At 37.9% G+C, this 22,288-nt stretch overlaps 2 protein-coding genes across 2 annotated transcripts in view; one reads left to right on the plus strand and one right to left on the minus strand.

Annotated features, from left to right (window-relative positions):
- Positions 1 to 9,984, plus strand: part of LOC132555209 (protein PRRC2A-like) — a 29,636-nt gene extending 19,652 nt beyond the window's left edge. Inside the window, exons 2-3 of the mRNA XM_060219564.1 lie at positions 609 to 6,248; positions 6,924 to 9,984. Of these exons, the coding sequence (XP_060075547.1) occupies positions 609 to 6,239 (5,631 nt within the window). The 3' untranslated portion in view covers positions 6,240 to 6,248; positions 6,924 to 9,984. The remainder of the gene's footprint in view (positions 1 to 608; positions 6,249 to 6,923) is intronic.
- Positions 9,985 to 10,443: 459 nt separating this feature from the next.
- LOC132555208 (mdm2-binding protein-like) overlaps positions 10,444 to 22,288 on the minus strand; it is a 33,553-nt gene continuing 21,708 nt past the window's right edge. The window contains exons 11-19 of the mRNA XM_060219563.1: positions 20,269 to 20,619; positions 19,603 to 19,773; positions 18,121 to 18,252; positions 17,541 to 17,632; positions 17,208 to 17,305; positions 16,130 to 16,706; positions 15,762 to 15,875; positions 13,070 to 13,135; positions 10,444 to 11,230 (exon numbers count right to left, since the gene is read on the minus strand). Of these exons, the coding sequence (XP_060075546.1) occupies positions 11,171 to 11,230; positions 13,070 to 13,135; positions 15,762 to 15,875; positions 16,130 to 16,706; positions 17,208 to 17,305; positions 17,541 to 17,632; positions 18,121 to 18,252; positions 19,603 to 19,773; positions 20,269 to 20,619 (1,661 nt within the window). The 3' untranslated portion in view covers positions 10,444 to 11,170. The remainder of the gene's footprint in view (positions 11,231 to 13,069; positions 13,136 to 15,761; positions 15,876 to 16,129; positions 16,707 to 17,207; positions 17,306 to 17,540; positions 17,633 to 18,120; positions 18,253 to 19,602; positions 19,774 to 20,268; positions 20,620 to 22,288) is intronic.

The following is a 22,288-nucleotide window of genomic DNA, read 5'->3' on the forward strand; positions in this document are numbered from 1 at the left end:
GAAGGGATGTAGTTAATTCTGATGTACTATCTGTAATAAATGATAAATGAGTTTTCTGTAAGGTCTGACTCAAGATTTGAATTTAGTTTGCACATTTTAAAATTTAAAAAATCTTTTGCTGACATAAAAAAGAACATTGATCCAGTTTGTCTATATCATATATATGACCTGTGGATTGTGAATTTGTGAAAAATCTTCGTGGTTTGCATTTTACACAGTTTTACTTTAATCTTAAGCTGATAGTATTATAGGGAGCTCTTCCAGTAAATAAACGCACATAAAAAAAACTCTTTACAACTTGATGAAATAGGTCGTAAGAACATTTCAAAACAAAACTAAAATGTGATGCTACATCTATTGTGAATATGAATATAATCTTGGCTACAGATAAATATTCATGACATCATAACAAACCTCATTATATTCATTTTGACTATAAATGCAATCTGTCAATATCATTTAAAGGTTAAATTCATGTTATCAAGTTGGTGTGCCTTTAAACTGTTAACAAGAATATATCACCATACATATTTATGGTTTGATTGCACTGTTATTTGTACTAGTGGTATTCAATGATTTGAGAAGATCTTCATCTTGTGTCTTTTCAGATGTCTGTCATTATCCGTCTGCAGGGACTGCCATGGTCGGCTAGTGCCATGGATATCAGGAAGTTCTTTAAGGGAATGAGCATTCCACCTGGGGGTGTTCACATCATTGGCGGGGAGCTTGGTGATGCCTTCATAGCCTTTTCTAGTGATGAAGATGCCCGACAAGCAATGATGCTGAACATGCAGTATCTAGACCAGGATCAAATCAAGCTGTTTCTTAGTAGTAAAACAGAAATGCAGAGTGTGATAGCTGCAGCCAAAACATCTAGCGTGGCTGCTGTGCCACAGAGTCAGCCACAGATAGCAGCACAGCCGCCATCACACCCCAGCATGCCAGTAAACCTCCAGGGATATCCAGCAGAACAGCAACAGGCAGCTTATCCAAAAGGGGGGCCAACCATGACCCAAGATCCTTCTCGGGGGCAACAATTCCCCAATCATCCATATGAAGGCCATCAATATCCACAGTATCCAGAAGAGCAAGCAAATGCAGACATGAACAGGTTTCCTCAGACACCATATGAGCAAGCTAGAGGACAGCATCAGGCAGCATATCCAGACCAAGCAAGGGGTCAGCAGCCAACTGCTCCTTTTGAACAAGGCAGAGGCCCTGACCAAATCCTCAGGGGAAACACTGCACACCCAGGCTCCTTTAACCAAGCAAGAGGTCTTGAGCAAGCAAGAGCCCCGAATCAAGCACCCTTTGATCCAGCAAGAGGCCCACATCAAGCACCCTTTGATCAGACAAGGGATGAGCAACGGCCTCCCTTTGATCAAGGAAGGGGAATGCCTTTTGCTCATGGAAAAGGACTAAATCAAGCCCCTGTTGAAGGAAGGGGACCACCGGTGTCTTCTTTTGAACCTGGTAGAGAAGGAAGAATTCCATCTCAGCCTCAGTTTGAAACAGGTCGTGGTATTCCACCTACTGGCTTTGGCCGTGGCCAAGAAGGAAGAGATATGTTTATATCTGGGCATGATGGCAAGGGCCCTCCACCTATGTATGAACCAGGAAGAGATGGAAGATTTGATCATGAAAGGGATATAAGGCCACCAGTGGACCAAAGACGTGGTGCAGCAACAGGAAGAGAGATGCCATTAGCTGGATTTCAACAAGGCCGAGGGCCGCCACCTCTATTTGAACCAGGCAGGGAGACAAGGGTTAATCCACCAGCTGGATTTGAGCAAAGATCTGGTCCTTTTGGTCAAGGTAGTGATGCAAGACTTCAACCTCAATCTGCTCCATTTGGTCGAGGAGAGGAGAGGCCACCACTTGAGTCAGGCAGAGACTCCAGGGAAAGTGGTAGAGACTCCAGACCTTCAGCAGCAAGCATGCCACAGAAATCTGACAGATCTGATCGAACAGATAAACCTGATGAGAGACGCATTAGTGAGAGAAGTGATCGTCGTGATTCTCCACGAGGTCCTTCAAGTAGGTTTGATAGGGATCGAGATCGTGATAGGGACAGGGATCGCGATCGGGATAGAGACAGGGACCGTTACAGAGATAGAGACAGGGATCGGGAAAGAGACCGTGAAAGAAGTGACAGACGAGACAGGGACAGAGATAGAGATCGGGAGAGGGATCGGGATCGAGATCGTGATAGGGATCGGGATCGGGATCGAGATAGGGATCGGGATCGAGATCGAAGTAGAGATCGGGATCGAGACCGATCTCGTGACTGGTCACGGTCATCAGACAATAGAAGATCACAATCAAGGACCAGTGATAGTGAGAAATCAAAGCCATCACCTTTGACTTCAGTCAAATCAAAAACTACTGCTCTATCTACTGCAACCAACACTAAACCTGCTAATACCAGTAATGCTCCAAGTGGTCTGTCCACTGCACCCACCACAGTAACTGCGAGTGCTAACAAAATTATGGCTGCTTTGCCAAATCTGAAGGACATACAATTGCCACCAGGTTTGAAAAATATCAAATTACCTCCTGGTCTAAAAGATATTAATCTTACGTCTGTGATGACTTCTTCTGCAAGTCTCCCTATAGCAGCTAATCTCCCAGACAAATCTGAGGCTGTGATTAAAGACAAAGAGGCTAGCTTCACCAGCCAGCAGCCAGGAAATTTATCTGGCATGAACAATGCAGTGCCACAGAAAGGGGGGCTACCTCATCCTCTGATTTCTCCAGGACATCTACCACCACAAAACCAATTCAGAGATCAGGGACTGCATGGTCCCTCACCTCATCGAGACCAAGGACCCCCATTTAGAGACCAGGGACCACATGGTCCTTCACCTCATCGTGATCAAGGGCCTCCTTTCAGAAATCAAGGACTCCATGGTCCCTCTCCACATCGAGACCAAGGACCTATATTCAATGAGGCCGATCCACCCCAATTTGGAGACCAGGGACTTCCATTTAGGGATGGAGGGCCTCCACCGTTTAGAGGGGATCAGGGAACTCATCAATTCAGAAATCAAGGACCCTCTCATTTTGGAGATCATGGGCCATCTCATGGAGACCAGGGACCTCCACAGTTTGAAGACCAAGGCCCACCTAACAGAGATCAAGGACCTCCATTTAGAGAAGGTGGACCACCATTTAGAGACAGAGGACCTCCATTTAGAGAGGGAAGAGGACCTCCATTTAGAGAAGGGGGGCCGCCTACATTTAGAGAAGGAGGACCTCCATTTAGAGAGGCAGGCCCACCTCCATTTAGACAAGGTGGCCCTCCATTTAGAGAGGGTGGCCCTCCACACAGAAAGCAGGGACCCCATCCAGGACCACCATTCAGAGATCAAGGACCCCCCCAATTTCCTGAAGAGGAGGGATATGGCGATGATGAGGGCATATTTGGTCCAGGTGATGGAGATATGTACCATGGTGACCGTCTTCACAGACCATCTTCTGATAGACGACCAGAGAGGTCATCACAGGGTCTGCTTCCCATTCCTGATATGCCCCCTCTTTCAGCACATAGGGCCCCTGGAGGTCCAGCTGGTGGACCAGATGGGTCTGAAAACCACTTCGGTCCTCCATTTGGTGGACGGCCTCCTCGTGATGGACCAGCATATGATCCAAATTATCAAGAGGACCATCTTTCCAATGAACCATTTGATGAAGGAATACAACAAAATATGGAATATGAGGAGCCTGCTGGCCGACGGCCAGGTATGCCCCCCATACCAAATGGGCCACCAATGAGACCTCCTCCTGGGGGCCCTCATGGACCTCCAAGGAAGCGTATGGGGCCACCAATGGATCCAGAGGGTGGTAGAGATTATCATGAATTTCCTTCAGAAGGGAATCAAGGTGATTTTGATGAACGACCACCACCATTTCCTCATGGCCCTCGAGGACCAAGACCTCTGCGTCCAAGATTTGGACCACCAAGAGATTCTGATCATCGGTCCAACTTTGAGAGAGATGGACCCCCTCACAGAAGAAAACTTGATTGTGATATGGGTGATGATTATTCTTCAGAAGATAGAAATTTCAGAGAAGACATTGGTCCAAGTGATGCAGACCATCGACCACCAAGAGGACCACCTCCTAGATTTCATAATGGTCCTCCACATGGGCGAGATTTCGGAGGAAGAGATAGACCATATGGACCTAGAGATGGTTCAAGGGATGACCGAAATTGGGGTCGCAGTCATGATTTTGGACGTTCAGATAATTCACGTGAATCAGAACGGTATCCAGCAGGTAGAGGGAGGGATTCGAGAGATTTTCGAGATGAAATTCCACGAGATAGGGCTGATAGTGAACGTAAAAGGGATTCTAAGGGAATATTAGGTGAGGCTCCACCAGGCATGAAACCATTTTCAAGATCATATGATGAAAATCGTTCATCTAGTAGCAATAGACAAGGGGAGGACTCTCGCCATGGTGATTCACGCCACAGTGATTCGCGATATGGAGATTCTCGACACAGTGATTCTCGACACAGTGATTCAAGGCCATTAAGTGAAAATAAAGACAGTGACATGAGGGGACAGAAACGTTCTTACACGCCCACATCGGCCTTCGTCCTCAGTGTGTCAAACATGCCATTATCTGTTAATTTCCGTGATGTCCGACATTTTTTCATCGGTTGTGAGATACCTTGGGATGGCATGAAGCTCATTAACGATAATGAAGGAAATCGAATTGGAAAAGCATTCATTCGATTCGATACAAGAGACAATTACAGACAGGCCCTGATTGCACATGGTAAATTCATGAATGGCAAAAAGGTGGATGTGCGCCCTTGTTCTCTGGAAGAATGGACCAAGGCTATCGACTCATATGTTCCAAATAGAAGTGGTGCATCACCTGAACCACAATCCTCTTCGACAGATTCATCTAAACGACCTCGTATAGAGGAAATTAACAAAAAGCCAGAGAGAACAGATTCAAAGCCAAGCTCGGATAAAAAGACATCAGCCTCTGACGGTAAAACATCAAGTTCAGAGAAAAATATGGTCACTACTGAGAAAAAATCTGATGTAAGTGAAAAGAAAGGAGTGAGCGAGGAAATAAAAACAGGGAGTACCGACAAGAAAGCGACAGATTCTGAGAAAAAACCATCTAGTATTGTGCAGCTGAAGGGGTTAGGGATGAATGTCATAAAGGAAGATGTCCGTAATTTCTTTGATGAATTAAAAGTGTCTGATGGTGCCATGACTATACACATTGAGTATGACATCAAAGGCAGGGCAACTGGAATAGGGTTTGTAGAGTTCACAGATGCATCAGATCTGGAAAAAGCTCTCAAACTTGATGGGAGAAAGTTGAGCCAGCGAATTGTACGTGTATGTGTAGCCAAGCAAAGTGAACTTGATCAAATGACTCAAAGACAGCAAGATCAACTAGCTAAGTCTGTGGAGATGAATTCCGGGGATGCGCCAAGTGCGGTTGGGAAAGCTGTCAACAAGCCGCCAAATAGTGATACTACTAATGGCAAGAAGGATGAGATGGTGAAAGATAAAGATGGCACATATGCATTGTTTCATTTTTATTGTGCTCACATGCAGGGTCTTCCTCCCTACGCTGGCATTCAGGATATACAGCAGTTTTTCACAGGACTTGAGATTGTACCACGTGGAGTTCAGTTTGTCAAGGACTCCAGTGGCAAATCTTTAGGGGAGGCTTTTATTGAATTTGTCACCAAGGGTGATTGTGAAAAAGCAGTGAAGAAAACAAACGGGAAAATGAGCAACAATACTATCACAGTGAAAGGCATTTCCAAGTCTGACATGAATGATTACCTGCAACAGACTCGCACACCAATGTCTCGGCAAGGCATGACGCCAAGATCATCACTGCCCCCAATAATGTCAGGTCAACCTCCACCTCATGGACCACCCTCACTCGTTCCTCACTCACATGGCCCACCCCCTCATGGCCCACCCTCCCATGGCCCACCACCTCATGGAAGGCGACCAGCATTCTTCTTGAGAGCTCAGAATCTTCCCTTTACTATGTCAATACGTGAAGTTCACAGTTTTTTCCAAGATTACGACCCGATCTATGAAACAATCAAAGTGCAAATTGGAAATGACAGTAAGACGGGAGGAACATCTGCTGTTATTGGCTTTCGAACACCAGATGAGCGGGATAATGCCTTAAGCAATCTCCATCAAAAGGTCTACCGCAATAAAACTATTATGTTGCTGCCAGCATGAACCATAGAGGTAGGTTTTCTACCTAATTGTTGATATTGTCAACAGCATTTTATCTATTTCAAACGTGGTTTACCTATTTTTAATCTTTATTTACAACTAATTTAGGGTCAAACAAAATGTGAATATTATTTATCAAATTGTGTTTTTAGCTGAAATTGTTTCACTCTTTTATTAAAAATTAAATTTTCAATCAACTTGTATATGAAATTATCAAATTTCATTTATTTACGAAAAAAAAAATTCATAATTATCAGACTTATACAACATATATGAATATAATTGTTGTATATAGATTATTAATGTTTTTAGGCAGATAAACTTAAGTGAATTTGTTTTGATCACAAAATTCGTAAATATAAATTGCTAGACAATAAGCCTTGTATTGCTGCTATCATGTGTTTGATAAACAAACATAGCAGTAATTAGCACCAACATATTCTTAATTTCAAATTTTATAGATGGTGATTTTCTCAAATGCTCTTTCTGATGATATTTAGATATAAGTTCAAGTACCAAAAATTAATTACTCTTAATAGCTTCATTAAATATTAATGACAGGAATTAAAAATACTCAGAAAGTAAACTAATTGTTTCTTCTTAAGGTTATTGAGTGAAGTTATTGAATTTGGAATACATAATGACTGTGAGCAGAGTAATTAAAGATGATTTTTCTCTCTCGATCAGGTTAGTCTGGCACTCTCTTCAATGTAACCTTCATGTAGGAGCACAAACAAACAGCCAACATTGCTACAACCTTAGATGCTCTGAAGTGTGGTCCCCAGCTGTGACCTTAAACATTAGAAGTGTAGTTTAACCCTGGAGATGATTTGGATTTGGGGTTAACATAACTAACTTCTGGATCGGAAAGCTGCTGAAGACAATATTCTAACTTTCACTTCTCATCAAGATAGACATGGTTTGATATTGAATACATGCTTGAGAGAAAAGTCACAGCTCAAAGCTCTGCAGCTGCTTTAGACAATGGTCTGCAGTACTGTGACCTTGTATAAAGGTTGTCGTACTAGGTGCTGCCAAAGGTCCGCAATGCAACCTTGAAACCATAATCAGGAATTAAAGTGAATTAATGACAAATTGTGCTCTTTAGTATCAGAGCTGCTGAGAATGACTGTAGTGACAGTGCTGGACCTAGAGGTGTTATGTGATTTCACTAGGACACTGATGATTCAACTACATGTAATCCCTATCTCAGACATGTGTTTTTCCATGTGACTTGGTTCTAGTATAAAATAACAGAGGTATCCATAGTTGGTACTGATGGAAACATGAAAGCAAATACTTAGAATGTCATAACCATGTGTCATTTAAAGTTGGTGAACAAAAAATATCAACAGATGAAAATTTTTATCTGTTAAAGCAACACAGTTGTAGATAAGGTGTAATGTAAATAAATGTCAGTTGATTTTGTCTCTCAACCATCATTTTCATAGAGAGATTTAATTCATTCTAGGTGTTTATATAAATTATAGAATAAGTCTGTGAATTGTTACCTTTTAAAATTTCTGTATGCATCTTTTTATAGACCTTTAATATTAAAAACTTGGGAATGAAAAAAATGTTTAATGACAAATATCTGCTGGTGCAGTCCATCAAGATTATTCCCAGAAAAAGACCACAATTTAGAAGTCCCAAGATTTACAAAATCACTTACTGCAAAAACCTATGTTTTTGTGGGGCTCAATTTTTGGTGGTTTTCAAAAATTTGCTATTTTGTGGATAAATATAGCTCAATAAAGCAACATATGTTTATTTCAACAGTTTGAGGACATCCATATATTAAGTGTTCACCCATAAAATCAACCAATTTTTTTATTTTGTAGTATTTTGTTTTTGACTAAAAAAACTTTAAATTAGGATATCTAGATCAGATGTGACTTGGTTATCAAGACTCAGAACTGAAATAGAGTGGACAGATAGCTTGGTATTGAAGTCAGTATTGTATAGTTAAGGTAGTGTTGTTTATGAATTCATATTCAAGCTAAAACATTCTACCCAACTAGGTGCTGTTATTTATTTGGTCAAAATTCTATATCAAAATAAAAAGATTTAATTTATCAGATTTCAATTTCAAAATATCAACCTGGTAAATCTGTGACTATATTTGATCGAATGCTATTGGTATTATCTGCAAGAAATATGCCCTAACTTCAGTAAAAGTAAAATTTTATTCGCAAAGTACCTTGTTAAACTTGTTTCTTGAACACTTTGTGCACTAAAATCATCAAATTTCAAACGAAATGTTATAAGATAGTTGTTTGAACAGTTTTATGTACTGGTGTTAAGTGAACAATTTTGAGTCATGGTGTTTGAAACTACCACAGAAATTGCTATTTTGAGATGTTCTTCATATTTGATGAGATTGAAGTTAAATCCTGTGATAACATTACCATCTTGTACACTGATGTACTTTTCAGTCCAAATATGCTTCAAGCCAATCATTTGCCTGATGAAGGTGACATGTACAGCATAAATATCAAAACATCACACAAATATTCTAAGTGGTTGTGTTGTATATTTTTTTCATTTTGAAAAAAAGCTGATAAAATTGCATTTGCTATTTACAGTAAAATCATTCATTGTTATGGAGGTTTATTTCATTGATAATGTATGTACTATAATGCCAGAAATTCATCCACCCAACACTGTTGAAATTATGTTAAGTAGATTTATTGAGACACAAAATCTAAATTTCATGAATTTGGTTTTTTTTTTTTTTTTTTTTTAAAAACCATGAAAATTGAGCCTCACACAAAATGTAATTTTTCACTGGTGTATTTTACAGCATTCTATATTTATATCTAGGTCCTAATATTCTCCATCTGCTATAAGCAGCTAGCCTACTTATCACATTCTTTGGCCACTTTAAGGACAAGAGAGCCTGCCAGAGCTGCAATTAACATTAAAACTGTAGTTTATCATGACCAGATATGACTCGCAAAATATATAAGTGCTAAAGGTATTCCTCACTCATCAAATTTCTTACTTTTTAAAAATTTTTTACACTTCTTTCTTCCATTTAGTGTTAGAAGTTTTTCAATAAATATCTATAAAGACCTCACAGTATTGACACAAAATAAAAACTGAAAGTAAAAAATTAACTTTCTACAAACATCATCAGTTGCTGAGAGAAGTATTTTGGGTTTAAAGAATTTGTCATAAAAGGTAATTTTCTTGAATACTTCATTAAGACATACTTTATAACCAGGTTTGTGGGGCTCAATTTTCATGTTTTTTCAAAATAATCACTTTCGTGGGGATTCGATTTCATGATAATATAAATCAACATCTCTCCTTTACATGAATTCATGGACCACAAAATCAATGAAAATAATCCCCCATGAAAATTACAGTAGTCCTGTGAAACTTTATTTTGCCATGAATAATGTTTTTAAGCCTTCTGTATGCAGTATTACGAAGTTTTAAGATGGCGATTCAAACACAGGAAGCTACTGTCATTGTTCAGTCAGATTTCTGAAGGAAGTACTGAAAGTTCAAATTTTGACTCAAAGACATTTTATATAATCTTGAGGCAAGCTTCAAAACATAACGATGAAACGGTCCCTCATCTTGTGTATTCAAGTGTGTAGAAGAATCCTCGGCTTGTGGATGTTATATCCCTGTGTTTTTACTTTGTATATGACACAACTTGTCCCAGTGTTAATTTCATTACAGTAATATTCTATCATGTATGACCATGTTCAGTGTGATTATAAAACGTCAAACAAAAGTAATATTGTTTGCTAGTTTTTTTATGGCCTTAAAGACATATCCAGGCAAAAGCCAGAGTCATGTGACTGTTTGCAGTCAAGTGGAAAACATTTGGGGTTGTGGCTATAAATTTGACCTTGACCTGTGACCTTGACTTTTACGAAGTTTAATTCTTGTAAATTCTTTGCTTTATTAAGTCATAACAAAATATGCATCAGTGAAATGATACAAATTTGACTTAGACCTCTGATCCAGTACCCTTGACTTTTGCACAAAAAATTGGCATGCACACCTACATGGTTCTTTTTATTGATACGAAGTTTCATTGGAATCTGTCCACTGGTTGCAGAGGGATATTACAATTATTATTTTCATACCAGTAATCTTCCTTTCCATAAATACCTATTGTATGCTTCTTGAAAAAAAATTCAAAAGTTGTCAAGGAAAGGAAAATTTATTTCTCTATTTCCACATTTTCTTCAAAAAATTCTGTAACTTTAATGTAAATATTTATTATAAAAATATAGTTATTCAAAAGCATGACAATTAAACATAATATTGCACTTTGGACAATAATACAATGAATTCATCAGTGATGAATGTTCATAAGCTAAAACTTCGGTATAATGAAAGCAATCCTCAGATTTTTCATCTTTTTTATGCCCTCTCTGGTAACGTATCTCCCTTTGATGTCCTTGTGGCCAACATTCGGGTAACTTATCTCCTTTTGATGTCCTTATGGCCAACACTCGGATAACTTATCTCCCTTTGATGTCATGTTGCCCAACACTCGGGTAACATAGCTCCCTTAGATGTCCTTGTGGCCAACAATCAGTTAACTTATCTCTCTGTGATATTATTGTGGCCAACAGTCAAGTAACTTATCTTCCTTTGATATCCTCATTGCCAACACTTGAGTATACTTTCTCGATTTGATGTCCTTGTGGCCAACTCTCGGGTAACTTGGCTCCCTTTGCTGTCCAGGTGACTAACACTGGTAACTTATCTTCCTTTGATGTCATAGTGACCAACACATAGGTTACTAACTCCCTTTGCTGTCCTGGTGGCTGACACTTGGGTAAGTTATCTCCCTTGATGTCATGGTGACCAACACAAAAGTTACTGATCTGCCTTTACTGTCCTGGTGGCTGATACTCGGGTAAGTTATCTCTCTTCGATGTTGTGGTGACCAACACCTAGGTAACTTATCTTCCTTTGCTGTCCTTTCCACCAATACTTTGTCGTCTTGTTTCTACATCAATCACCTTGAAAGAGACAAGAGGCCCAAGGGCCTTAACTGTCACCCGAGTCACAATGCTTCTTGAAATATTTCATAGAAATGATTTTGTTAAAGGTCATCTTACTACAAAGATCTATAGGCCATATAGGCCTAACATAAATTGCTCAACTACTCTACAGCTTACAATAGAAGATATTGTTGATTCATCAAGATATTTTCTGCAAATTTGAAATCATATTCTTTATACACATACTACAGAGTTGCCATTACTCGCAGCATATTACTTAATGGAAAGCAAGCTTTGGGCCCAATATCAAGAACCTTGGTCTTTCTGTTATTGAGAAGAAGTTGCTTAAGCAATTTGATCCATGTAACCTTGAAAGTTGGTCCAATATCAGCACCCTATTTTTTATATTTGATACCTGTGGCCTTTCAAGCAGATCAAGGTCATTCCCATCAACTAGGGGAGGGGTTGAATCACCTTCATAATTTTGACCCCACCTACCCCCAGGTCCCTGGTCAAGTTTCTGAATTCAAGAAATGATTCTACACTCTAAATGATATTTCACACCAAATTTAGTTGAAATTCATGCAATCATTAAGAAACAGGATCATTTTGAAGCAAAACATTGTCTAACTTCCCCTTTTGGGCCCTTACCCCAAGTCCCTTGTGATTGAATAAACTTATGAAGATCAGAAATTATTTTCTACTCTCAATGATATTTCAGACCAAATATGGTTAAATCCATTGAAGCACTATGAAAAAGTAGCATTTTGAAGCAAAATGTTGACTAGCTTCCCCTTTTGGGGTGCCACGCCAAAGTCCCTAGGGGTTGAAATAACTTTCTGAATTTTTTTAATGATTCCCCAGTCTTAATGATGTTTCAGACCAAATCTGGTTGAAATCCATCCAAGCATTAAAAAGGAGTAGTGTTGTGAAGCAAAGTATTGTCTTATTTTCCCTTTTTGGGCCCCGCCCCCCCCCAAGTTCAAAGGGGTCCAATCAAATTTCTTAATTTAAGAAATAATAACAAAAGTTAACACATGATGCACGGCGGACGGCACATGATAACGGATGAAGCACGATAGCTGTAGGTCATTTTGACACTTCTGGTCAGATGATCTAAAACGTAAGATGATTTTAACTACGATGTACACATTATGCAAATGTAAATTTTGCATAACATTTATTGCTGTTTCATGCTAAGGTTTCTAATAAAGTTTGAATTACACTCAAAAACTGAATTTTCTTGTATAAAATCTTTGAAATTTGACCCATTTTTGATGATCAACCCTGGTCAGTATATAAATCTCATGAAACTGTCAGCTTATACTAATAATTTTGACAAAGTTTGAACTATTTCTAAAAGAAAATAAACAAATTATGCTAAAAAATGAAATGTAAACTACAGTAAATATGACCTCCTCCCAAGGCAAATAATGTGAGACTCTTGGGTCATGAATTTACAATTTTGGTAAAGCATCTAAAGGCCTTTCCATCCATAAAGAATATTTCATTTTATCCTACCTGGGATTTCACAAGAAGATTTTTGAAATTTCTATCAATTTGACTCGAAACTCAAGTAGAAATTGTTTAAAGTTTACAAAGCATGATCCATGACGCACAACCCATGATGCCCTATAAAAGAGGATCACAATATGTCTGATACTTGTCTCAAGTGACCTAAAAAGATTGTAGGAGAGATTATCATAATTTACACGAGTAGAGGAGGTCGAACCTGGGATGAATGGGTCGGAAACAGGAAATAGTGACCCCACGTCCATCCCCAGTTCGCCCCTTGTTGTAGAAGGCAGGCCAATCTACAGCCTCGCCACAGATAAACATTAAAAACTTCCGATTTACCTGTTGTACCTGTCCTTCAGCTATCCTTCTCATTTCCTGTCTCAGATTCTCCGATGTTGGCAGGTCCTGCACCAGTAAGATATAGTAAAATTTTTAATTTTGTGTAGGTAACAGCCAATCAAATGTCACACCATTTGTTTAATTAAAAGAGTACATTGTTTCCAACTACACCATCTTTACTTTAAGATTTTGAATTTAGTGACACCTGACTTTGGTAATATCTTATTTTACTGACATCTGACCTTACTGACACTAGACTTTACTAATACCTTACTTTATTGACACCACCAGACTTTAGAGACTGACAACAGACATAAAGGACATCTAATTTTACTGACACTAGACTTTACTAATACCTTACTTTATTGACACCACTAGACTTTAGAGACTGACAACAGACATAAAGGACATCTAATCTTACTGACACTAGACTTTACTAATACCTTACTTTATTGACACCACCAGACTTTAGAGACTGACAACAGACATAAAGGACATCTAATCTTACTGACACTAGACTTTACTAATACCTTACTTTATTGACACCACCAGACTTTAGAGACTGACAACAGACATAAAGGACATCTAATCTTACTGACACTAGACTTTACTAATACCTTACTTTATTGACACCACCAGACTTTAGAGACTGACAACAGACATAAAGGACATCTAATCTTACTGACACCAGACTTAACTGACACATGTTTTAAGGGACATCTAATCTTACTGACACCAGACTTAACTGACACATGACTTCACTAACAACAGACATAAAGGACATCTAATCTTACTGACACCAGACTTAACTGACACATGGCTTCACTGACAACAGACATAAAGGACATCTGAACTTACTGACACCAGACTTAACTGACACATGACTTCACTGACAACAGACATAAAGGACATCTAATCTAACTGACACCAGACTTAACTGACACATGTTTTAAGGGACATCTAATCTTACTGACACCAGACTTTACTGACACATGACTTCACTGACAACAGACGTAAAGGACATCTGACCTTACTGACACCAGACTTAACTGACACATGACTTCACTGACAACAGACGTAAAGGACATCTGACCTTACTGACACCAGACTTAACTGACACATGACTTCACTGACAACAGACATAAAGGACATCTAATCTTACTGACACCAGACTTAACTGACACATGTTTTAAGGGACATCTAATCTTACCGACACCAGACTTTACTGACACATGACTTCACTGACAACAGACGTAAAGGACATCTGACCTTACTGACACCAGACTTAACTGACACATGACTTCACTGACAACAGACGTAAAGGACATCTGACCTTACTGACACCAGACTTAACTGACACATGACTTCACTGACAACAGACATAAAGGACATCTAATCTTACTGACAACAGACATAAAGGACATCTTATCTTACTGACAACAGACATAAAGGACATCTGAACTTACTGACACCAGACTTTACTGATACCTGACATTGCTTACACCAGACATAAAGGACATCTGACCTTACTGACACCAGACTTAACTGACACATGACTTCACTAACAACAGACATAAAGGACATCTGACCTTACTGACACCAGACTTTACTGATACCTGACATTGCTTACACCAGACATAAAGGACATCTAATCTTACTGACACCAGACTTTACTGACACCTGACTTTGTTTACACCAGACTTAAAGGACATCTGACCTAATTGACACCAGACTTTACTGACACCTGACTTCACTGACAATTATGAAGGCTTAAATAATGTGTCCAAGAGTTAATGAACCCACAGCCAAATTGATGTGGTATGGTATAAAACCAAAGACCAAAACAAACTGACTGACTTAAATATACATTGTTTTATACAGATTATATGGGCAAGAAAACATCAGATTAACAGACAAGAGATCCCAGAGGGATCTTGGTGCCCACCATTGTTTGATCTTTATTTGCTTTTTGAAAAATGGATCTTTTTCAGTCTGTTCTCTTCACTGTTTTTGCTCTTAAAAAAGAAATTGGAACATTCCTTTGCAGAAATATTGATGATAATCTTTCCCTGCCAAATCCAAAATGGTTGTCTTAAAGCCATTTTGTTTCTTCCAATCAGTCCCAAAATCAAACAGGCACAAGAAGAGACCAAAGGGAACATATGTGTGAAATTTGTTTGAGAGATAAGCAATTAGTACTTCTCAAGAAATCCCATATGAAATTCAGGAAAGGTCCATCTAGAGATAACAAACTTTCAAAGTCAAAATCCAAGATGGCCGCATGTAGCCCATTTTGTTTTTCCCCATCAGACCCAAATCAAATGGGCATAACTAGGGGCCAAGGGAACCCTACATATGAAATTTGAGAGAGATCCATTGAGTACTTTTCAAGAAATAGTAATAACAAAAATTGTTTACGCACCGACGGACAACATACCATAGAAGTACAGTGATTTGAATAGCCCATCTTCTGATGATGGCGTGCTAAAAAGAGACATCAACTGATGTGAAAAGAACTATTATTGGACAAGCAACACGAACAGAAAAGATTCGTTAACAGATGTGAAAACAAAAAATAAAATTTACATTAATAGATGTGATATTAACTGGAAATCACTACACTTAAACAAGTTGAGAGTGAAACTAAAAAAAACCCATGTTATTTTCTGCGTTCCAGCACACTGTTACTCACCATGACGTAGAGCTTAGTAACTTTGTACAGCCTGGTGGCACATGACATGTGAATGGTCGAGCTAGGATCAACTCCATTTTTCTCTAGAACATCAGCAACTATGTCCAGAAGTTTCTACAAGAAGATCAATGCCAGGAGTATAAAGTCACAGGAGAGTCCAAGTGGTTATGATAAAATCACATAAAAATTAAATATTAATCCTTTTCATTTGCTTGTGACTCTAAGAACAAGACAAGAATTCATTCTAACGTGTTTGTTGTCTCTAATAAGACAGAACATTTATTACCTGTTTGTGTCTCTCAGAATGAGACAACATCATTCTCACATGTTTGCATCTCATAGAATAAGAACTAAGGAACCATTCTCACCTGTTTGTGTCTTTCAGAACGAGATAAACGTTGTTGTTCCATTGTATCTTTGCTGGATGCTGAGCTTTTCCTTCTATTTTCTGACCCCGATAGTGATAACCTGCTTGTTTTTGACACAGTAGGCTCCTTAGAGTGACCTCCCCTTATAGCAGGTTCATAAAGTGAGTGGCGTCGCTGAGAAGAGATCTGAGATGAGGACTTGCGTGGCGATCTCCTTAAAGATAAGAACTCTGCACTTGTTTGGCTCGGGGATGTTTGTTTATCTAACTCAACTTGTTTAGAAAGAGACAAACTTTTTCTGGGAGATCGTCTTATGTTCAGCTCTACTGCTTTTGCTGCTGGATTTTTTCGAGGTGATTTTCTTGAAGTCTTTAGTGGAGATTTTACTGATGGTTTCATTCCTTCATGAGATTTTAATCTCTTTGCACTCTTTTGCGGGCTTGAGATCTTTTTCCTCTTCTTCCCCAAATTAAAGGTCGGAACAAAACAGGAGCTGTTAGTTTCATCAGTAATGTAACGTTCCTGTAACTTCTGTTTATGACTGTCAAGTCTCTCACCTTTCTTGTCTTTGTTTAAACTGTTAACAAGAGTTAAACTTAGTAATTAGCTAAGTCATCTTTTTATCAACTTTACGGACAGTGGTGATTTAAACAATGATATCATGGGCTGTGACAGCTCAGGCAGTTAAAGCAATGGCCTTCACAGTCTCAGGTGAAGATATGAGGTGCATGGTCTCATACTCCCTAACTGTGAAGGTATTTGCTTCTCGGGAAGAAACAGACTGGCTGTGTTTTCATGGTTGTGTCCCTGTGCAAGACACTTTACCCTTATTGCACTGGGTGGCATGCGACAGACCTCCCATAGGTTGATCTGAAAGGTAACCACCCTGCTATCCCTGGCTGTTCATGGGGCCAACAAATAAATAACTAGGTGAACCGGTAAATTAAGACAACTATACAGAATCAACCAGATGGTTTATCTAGAATATGCATTATGGCTGCAAAAGCAGCAGGTCCTTCAGTAAAATGAGGGTCATCAGGAAATAGGCCACAGCTGATATAATCTTAAATGCCCTTACTATATATCATGACAGCAAGACTGTAGATAAGTAGGAATGGTTTCCTGTCCAAGGTCTTCAGAGTTGGGCACAACTGACTTCCTGCATCTCCCTTGCCTCTGTGAAGACCATAACAACTATGTTAGTATACATCACACAAGCAGTCAAAAGATATTTGCTTCCTTATATATCAATGGTCTGAGCAATAGTATTAACAGTAAGCAAAGGGCCTTGACTCTGTATATAACCTGACAAATAGTAAGAAAAGTGTTGTAACTCTGTATATATCCTAGTAAACAATAAACAAAGGGTCAAAATACAGTATATACCTATAATATTGTCCTATGAGCTCACCTTTTTCCTGATTGGAGACAGGTTTTCCATGGTTGCTGTACCATCTGGTTTGAAGAGTTTCAGCAGATCTTTAATATCGATGGATGTAGGCTCTTTCACAATACAAGTGGATACAATTAATCAACGTAAACACAGTTTCACTTGAGCAACCATTATATTTATAAAACAGATATAAATATGAAGAGATTTATACCTTGAGCATTTCTTAACAATTACTGCATGTATTCAGACATTAAAGATTTAAAGATTGTTTGAACAAAATAATTATTTAGAGGATTACATCAAAATATCAATGAAACATGTTTAGAAGCTATGACTTACTTACCCAGTTTAAGGCAGGAAATAGGGGATGATTATTTTACATTTTTTCACAAAGATTTACTTACCTTGGGCAGGCTGTACAAGGGATGATAACTTCAAAAAAAGATTTACCTACCTTTAGCTGGCTGTATTGGGGATGATTATTTCTAAAAGATTTACCTACATCTGACAGACTGTACTGGGGATGATTATTTCTAAAAGATTGACCTATGTTTGGCCGGCTGTATTGGGGATGATTCTTTCTAAAAGATTTACCTACCTTTAGCTGGCTGTATTGGGGATGACAAAGCGACACTATCTGTTGACTGAAGTCGACTCAATGTTCGCCTTTGAGATTCACAATAGATGAGCAACTGCCTTTCCTGCCATTCAGTTGGATTGGTTTCTACTTCTTTAAACAAAAGTTTGTCATTTACTCTAAATATTAAGGGACACAATCAAAACTGATCCAATACACTGAAATATATTGAAAGCTAAAAACCACAGAGGTAAGGCTAACAACCACAGAGGTAAGGCTAACAACCACAGAGGTAAGGCTAACAACCACAGAGGTCAGACTAACAACCATGGAGGTAAGGCTTACAACCACAAAGGTAAGCTAACAACCACAGAGGTCAGACTAACAAGTAGAGGTAAGGCTAACAAGTACAGAGGTCAGACTAACAACTATGGAGGTAAGGCTAACAACCATGGAGGTAAGGCTAACAACCATTGTATCTTTGTATTTGTCATCACCTAACCCTTTTCATACCGATTTCAACTTAATCAGATAATATATGCTTCATTTTGACCATATCAAAAGCTTCCAATATATTTCCATGGTAATGCTTTTTGAACATTTATTGTGTCAAATTATAGGTTATAATTAGCTATAGCACTTGATCAAGTTTAAGTAAAATCAATGAAAAGGCTAAGAATTATGGCACTTACAATAATAACTTGACATTAGTGAATTGGTTACCATTACAACACTAATTTCTACATGCACATTTTCACATTTATACATAGTCCCTAACATTCCTGTGTAGTTTCATGAAAATCAGTCCACAATCTCAGGAGCAGCCTGGAAAAGAGCTGTCTAATATTTGAGCTTCTATGGTTACCATAGCAACCAAATGACATCAGATGCTTTAGAAAATGGTACCATGGGAAATGCCTTTCCTCAAAACCCTCAGCCTCATATTTCAATTTTCAGCACAATCGGACAATATTTCAGTTCTGACCAATAAGAAAAATCATATTTCCATAGTAACAGTTCTAGAAACACCAGATGTGTCATATTAAAGGCATTGATATGCTACACTATTTGACCAAGTTTCAATGAAATTGATCAAAGAGGTCCACATTGACCTTTGGCTTAACTTGCCCAATGACCACCAAAATTTAGTCAGTAGTAGGGCTATACATATAATTTGTTTGTTTCAAAAGAAAATTGAGAAAATTTTGACAATGTTGACTGTTATAAATTACAACCTATATAATAAACAAATTGTAATTGAGAAAGAGCAACATGGTTCCTGTTCATCAGTAGCAAAAATATGATATGGCTAAAACTAGATATTCTGGCTTTCACATTAAATGGCCCAATCTACATGTTTTATACTCTGTATGAAGGATGCATTTTTCATGCTAATGATGAAACAGTTTTACTTTTTACTTGATTTTAATAATGACATTTTTAGGTACATTGTAATGACATTTAGTATGTGATGATGCCCTTGGTAAAAAGAACAGTTTTTACCTGATAATGCACCAGCTGTCTGAACAGTTCGTAAAGAATCACAGCTAGGTTGAAATTTAGGTAATTCACCCCATAAGCTGCAACGAAGGTCTGTATAGATGCTTTTAAAGAAATCCTTGATCTCACTTAGCTTGACTTTCAATTCTTGATCCTGGTGTTCACTTTTTTCTCCTGAAATTACAGAAGATACTTCTTACGGTATTAGAAAATTAAAAAAACATAACAAGAGGCTAAATGGGCCTGCAACGCTCCCCTGATATTCAATGTGTTTTCACATATAAAGAAGCATTTTACACTACTGATATTAAAAAATCTTTGTAAAAGAGAATTTGTTAGAAGGTTATAACAAATTTGACAACTGTGACCATGAATATGGCTCAAGGTCATTTCTTTTTTGGAATCTAAGATGAACATTGCAGAAATCTATTAGTATCCTAGGCATTTTTGATGAATTTTAGATGAAATCATCTGAAGTTTTAGCAAAATTTGGTTCATCAGACCTTGAATATTGGTCAGGGTCATTTCATCTAAAAGAATCATACAACTTTGAGAAGAGGTTTTACTGTATATATAAAAAATACATTTTGGCATTGTCTATTTGATATTTTTGCTTCAATTTAAAATGGTGACTGTGTTTATGTGTATATTGGATGGTCTAGAACTTACTCAGCCATTGATGTAGTAATTCTGTCTGTTTTTGCCACAGAATTCTGTTAAACTCCTCCAGCATCTCTGCATCAAGGGCAGGTAACTCTGATAAAATAACACCACTGTTTACATCACCAACAACAGTACTATCCATATCACATGGTCGTACAATATCACTGTCAGCAGTACCAATCTGACCACATGGTTGTACAGCATTCTTAAACAGCAGGGTCATCAGAGAACCATTCAAATTTTCTGGAGGGCAAAGTCTAGTGACTGTCAAACTTTGATGCTCTGATAATGGTTGCTGTGGTGACGAAATAAGGAAATAGAGATAGCTGTACCCACTTAGTAATTCTTCCTCTGGCTCTGAAACAACAAACCCTAACTATGACTCACTTTCTTTTGAGGCAAGTAATTTTCTTGTTTTCTGAATCAAAATAAACATATTTTATTTGATGCAATTTTAGTGTATTATCACTTTTTGGCAAAAAAGTGCAGCAATGAATTAGTACATCCACAATGATTGCTAAATAACATTTGAAACTGCTATTAATGCCATAATGTTTTAGCACAACATTTTCAGTGGGAAAATCATTAAACCAATGTACATCTAAAGTGTATAAGATAATTGTTCAAATTATTGTCATAGTCTTAACTTTCGCAAAATGTTTCTATTGAGAAACTGATAAAGTAAATTGCACATGAAAATAACTTGATTCACAGTAAATCATGAAAATGTTGGTATCTCAGGGATTAAATTAACACCAATTCCATTGATAAGTTCCATTTAAATATCCTATAACATGGACAAAATGAACTTTTCTCACACTACACTTCTCTGGCAGGGCAAGCAGACATTTGGACAATCTACCAAAAGAGAGGTGAGTAGTGGCAGAAAGGTTGGAAGTCCCTTTGTCCTTTGTTTGGATACCAAATAGAATGTAAAGAGTCTCTCTGTACGATATACTACCACAGGACAATTAAGTATATAAAGTGTCTCTCTGTACTACAAATACCACAGGAAAATTAAGTATATAAAGTGTCTCTTTGTACTACAAATACCACAGGACTATTAAGTATATAAAGTGTCTCTCTGTACGATAAACTACCACAGGACTATTCAGTACATAAAGTGTCTCTCTGTACGATAAACTACCACAGGACAATTAAGTATATAAAGTGTCTCTCTGTACTACAAACTACCACAGGACAATTAAGTATATAAAGTATATAAAGTGTCTCTCTGTACAAATACAAATACCAGTAGGAGTGTCTCTCTATTAAAGTATATAAAGTGTCTCTTTGTACTACAAACTACCACAGGACAATTAAGTATATAAAGTGTCTCTCTGTACTACAAATACCACAGGAAAATTAAGTATGTAAAGTGTCTCTCTGTACTACAAATACCACAGGACTATTAAGTATATAAAGTGTCTCTCTGTACTACAAATACCACAGGACAATTAAGTATATAAAGTGTCTCTCTGTACTACAAACTACCACAGGACAATTAAGTATATAAAGTGTCTCTTTGTACTACAAACTACCACAGGACAATTAAGTATATAAAGTGTCTCTCTGTACTACAAATACCACAGGACAATTAAGTATATAAAGTGTCTCTTTGTACTACACACTACCACAGGACAATTCAGTATATAAAGTGTCTCTCTGTACGATAAACTACCACAGGACTATTCAGTATATAAAGTGTCTCTCTGTACTACAAATACCACAGGACAATTAAGTATATAAAGTGTCTCTTTGTACTACAAACTACCACAGGACAATTAAGTATATAAAGTGTCTCTTTGTATCTTTGTATATACAAACTCTACCACAGGACAATTAAGTATATAAAGTGTCTCTCTGTACTACAAACTACCACAGGACAATTAAGTATATAAAGTGTCTCTCTGTACTACAAATACCACAGGACAATTAAGTATATAAAGTGTCTCTTTGTACTACAAACTACCACAGGACAATTAAGTATATAAAGTGTCTCTACAAACTACCACAGGACAATTAA

The sequence above is a fragment of the Ylistrum balloti genome, unplaced genomic scaffold (genome assembly GCF_031769215.1).
Source record: "Ylistrum balloti isolate Yb309-2 unplaced genomic scaffold, AGI_CSIRO_Ybal_v1 Utg370460, whole genome shotgun sequence".
Classification (NCBI taxonomy): domain Eukaryota; kingdom Metazoa; phylum Mollusca; class Bivalvia; order Pectinida; family Pectinidae; genus Ylistrum; species Ylistrum balloti.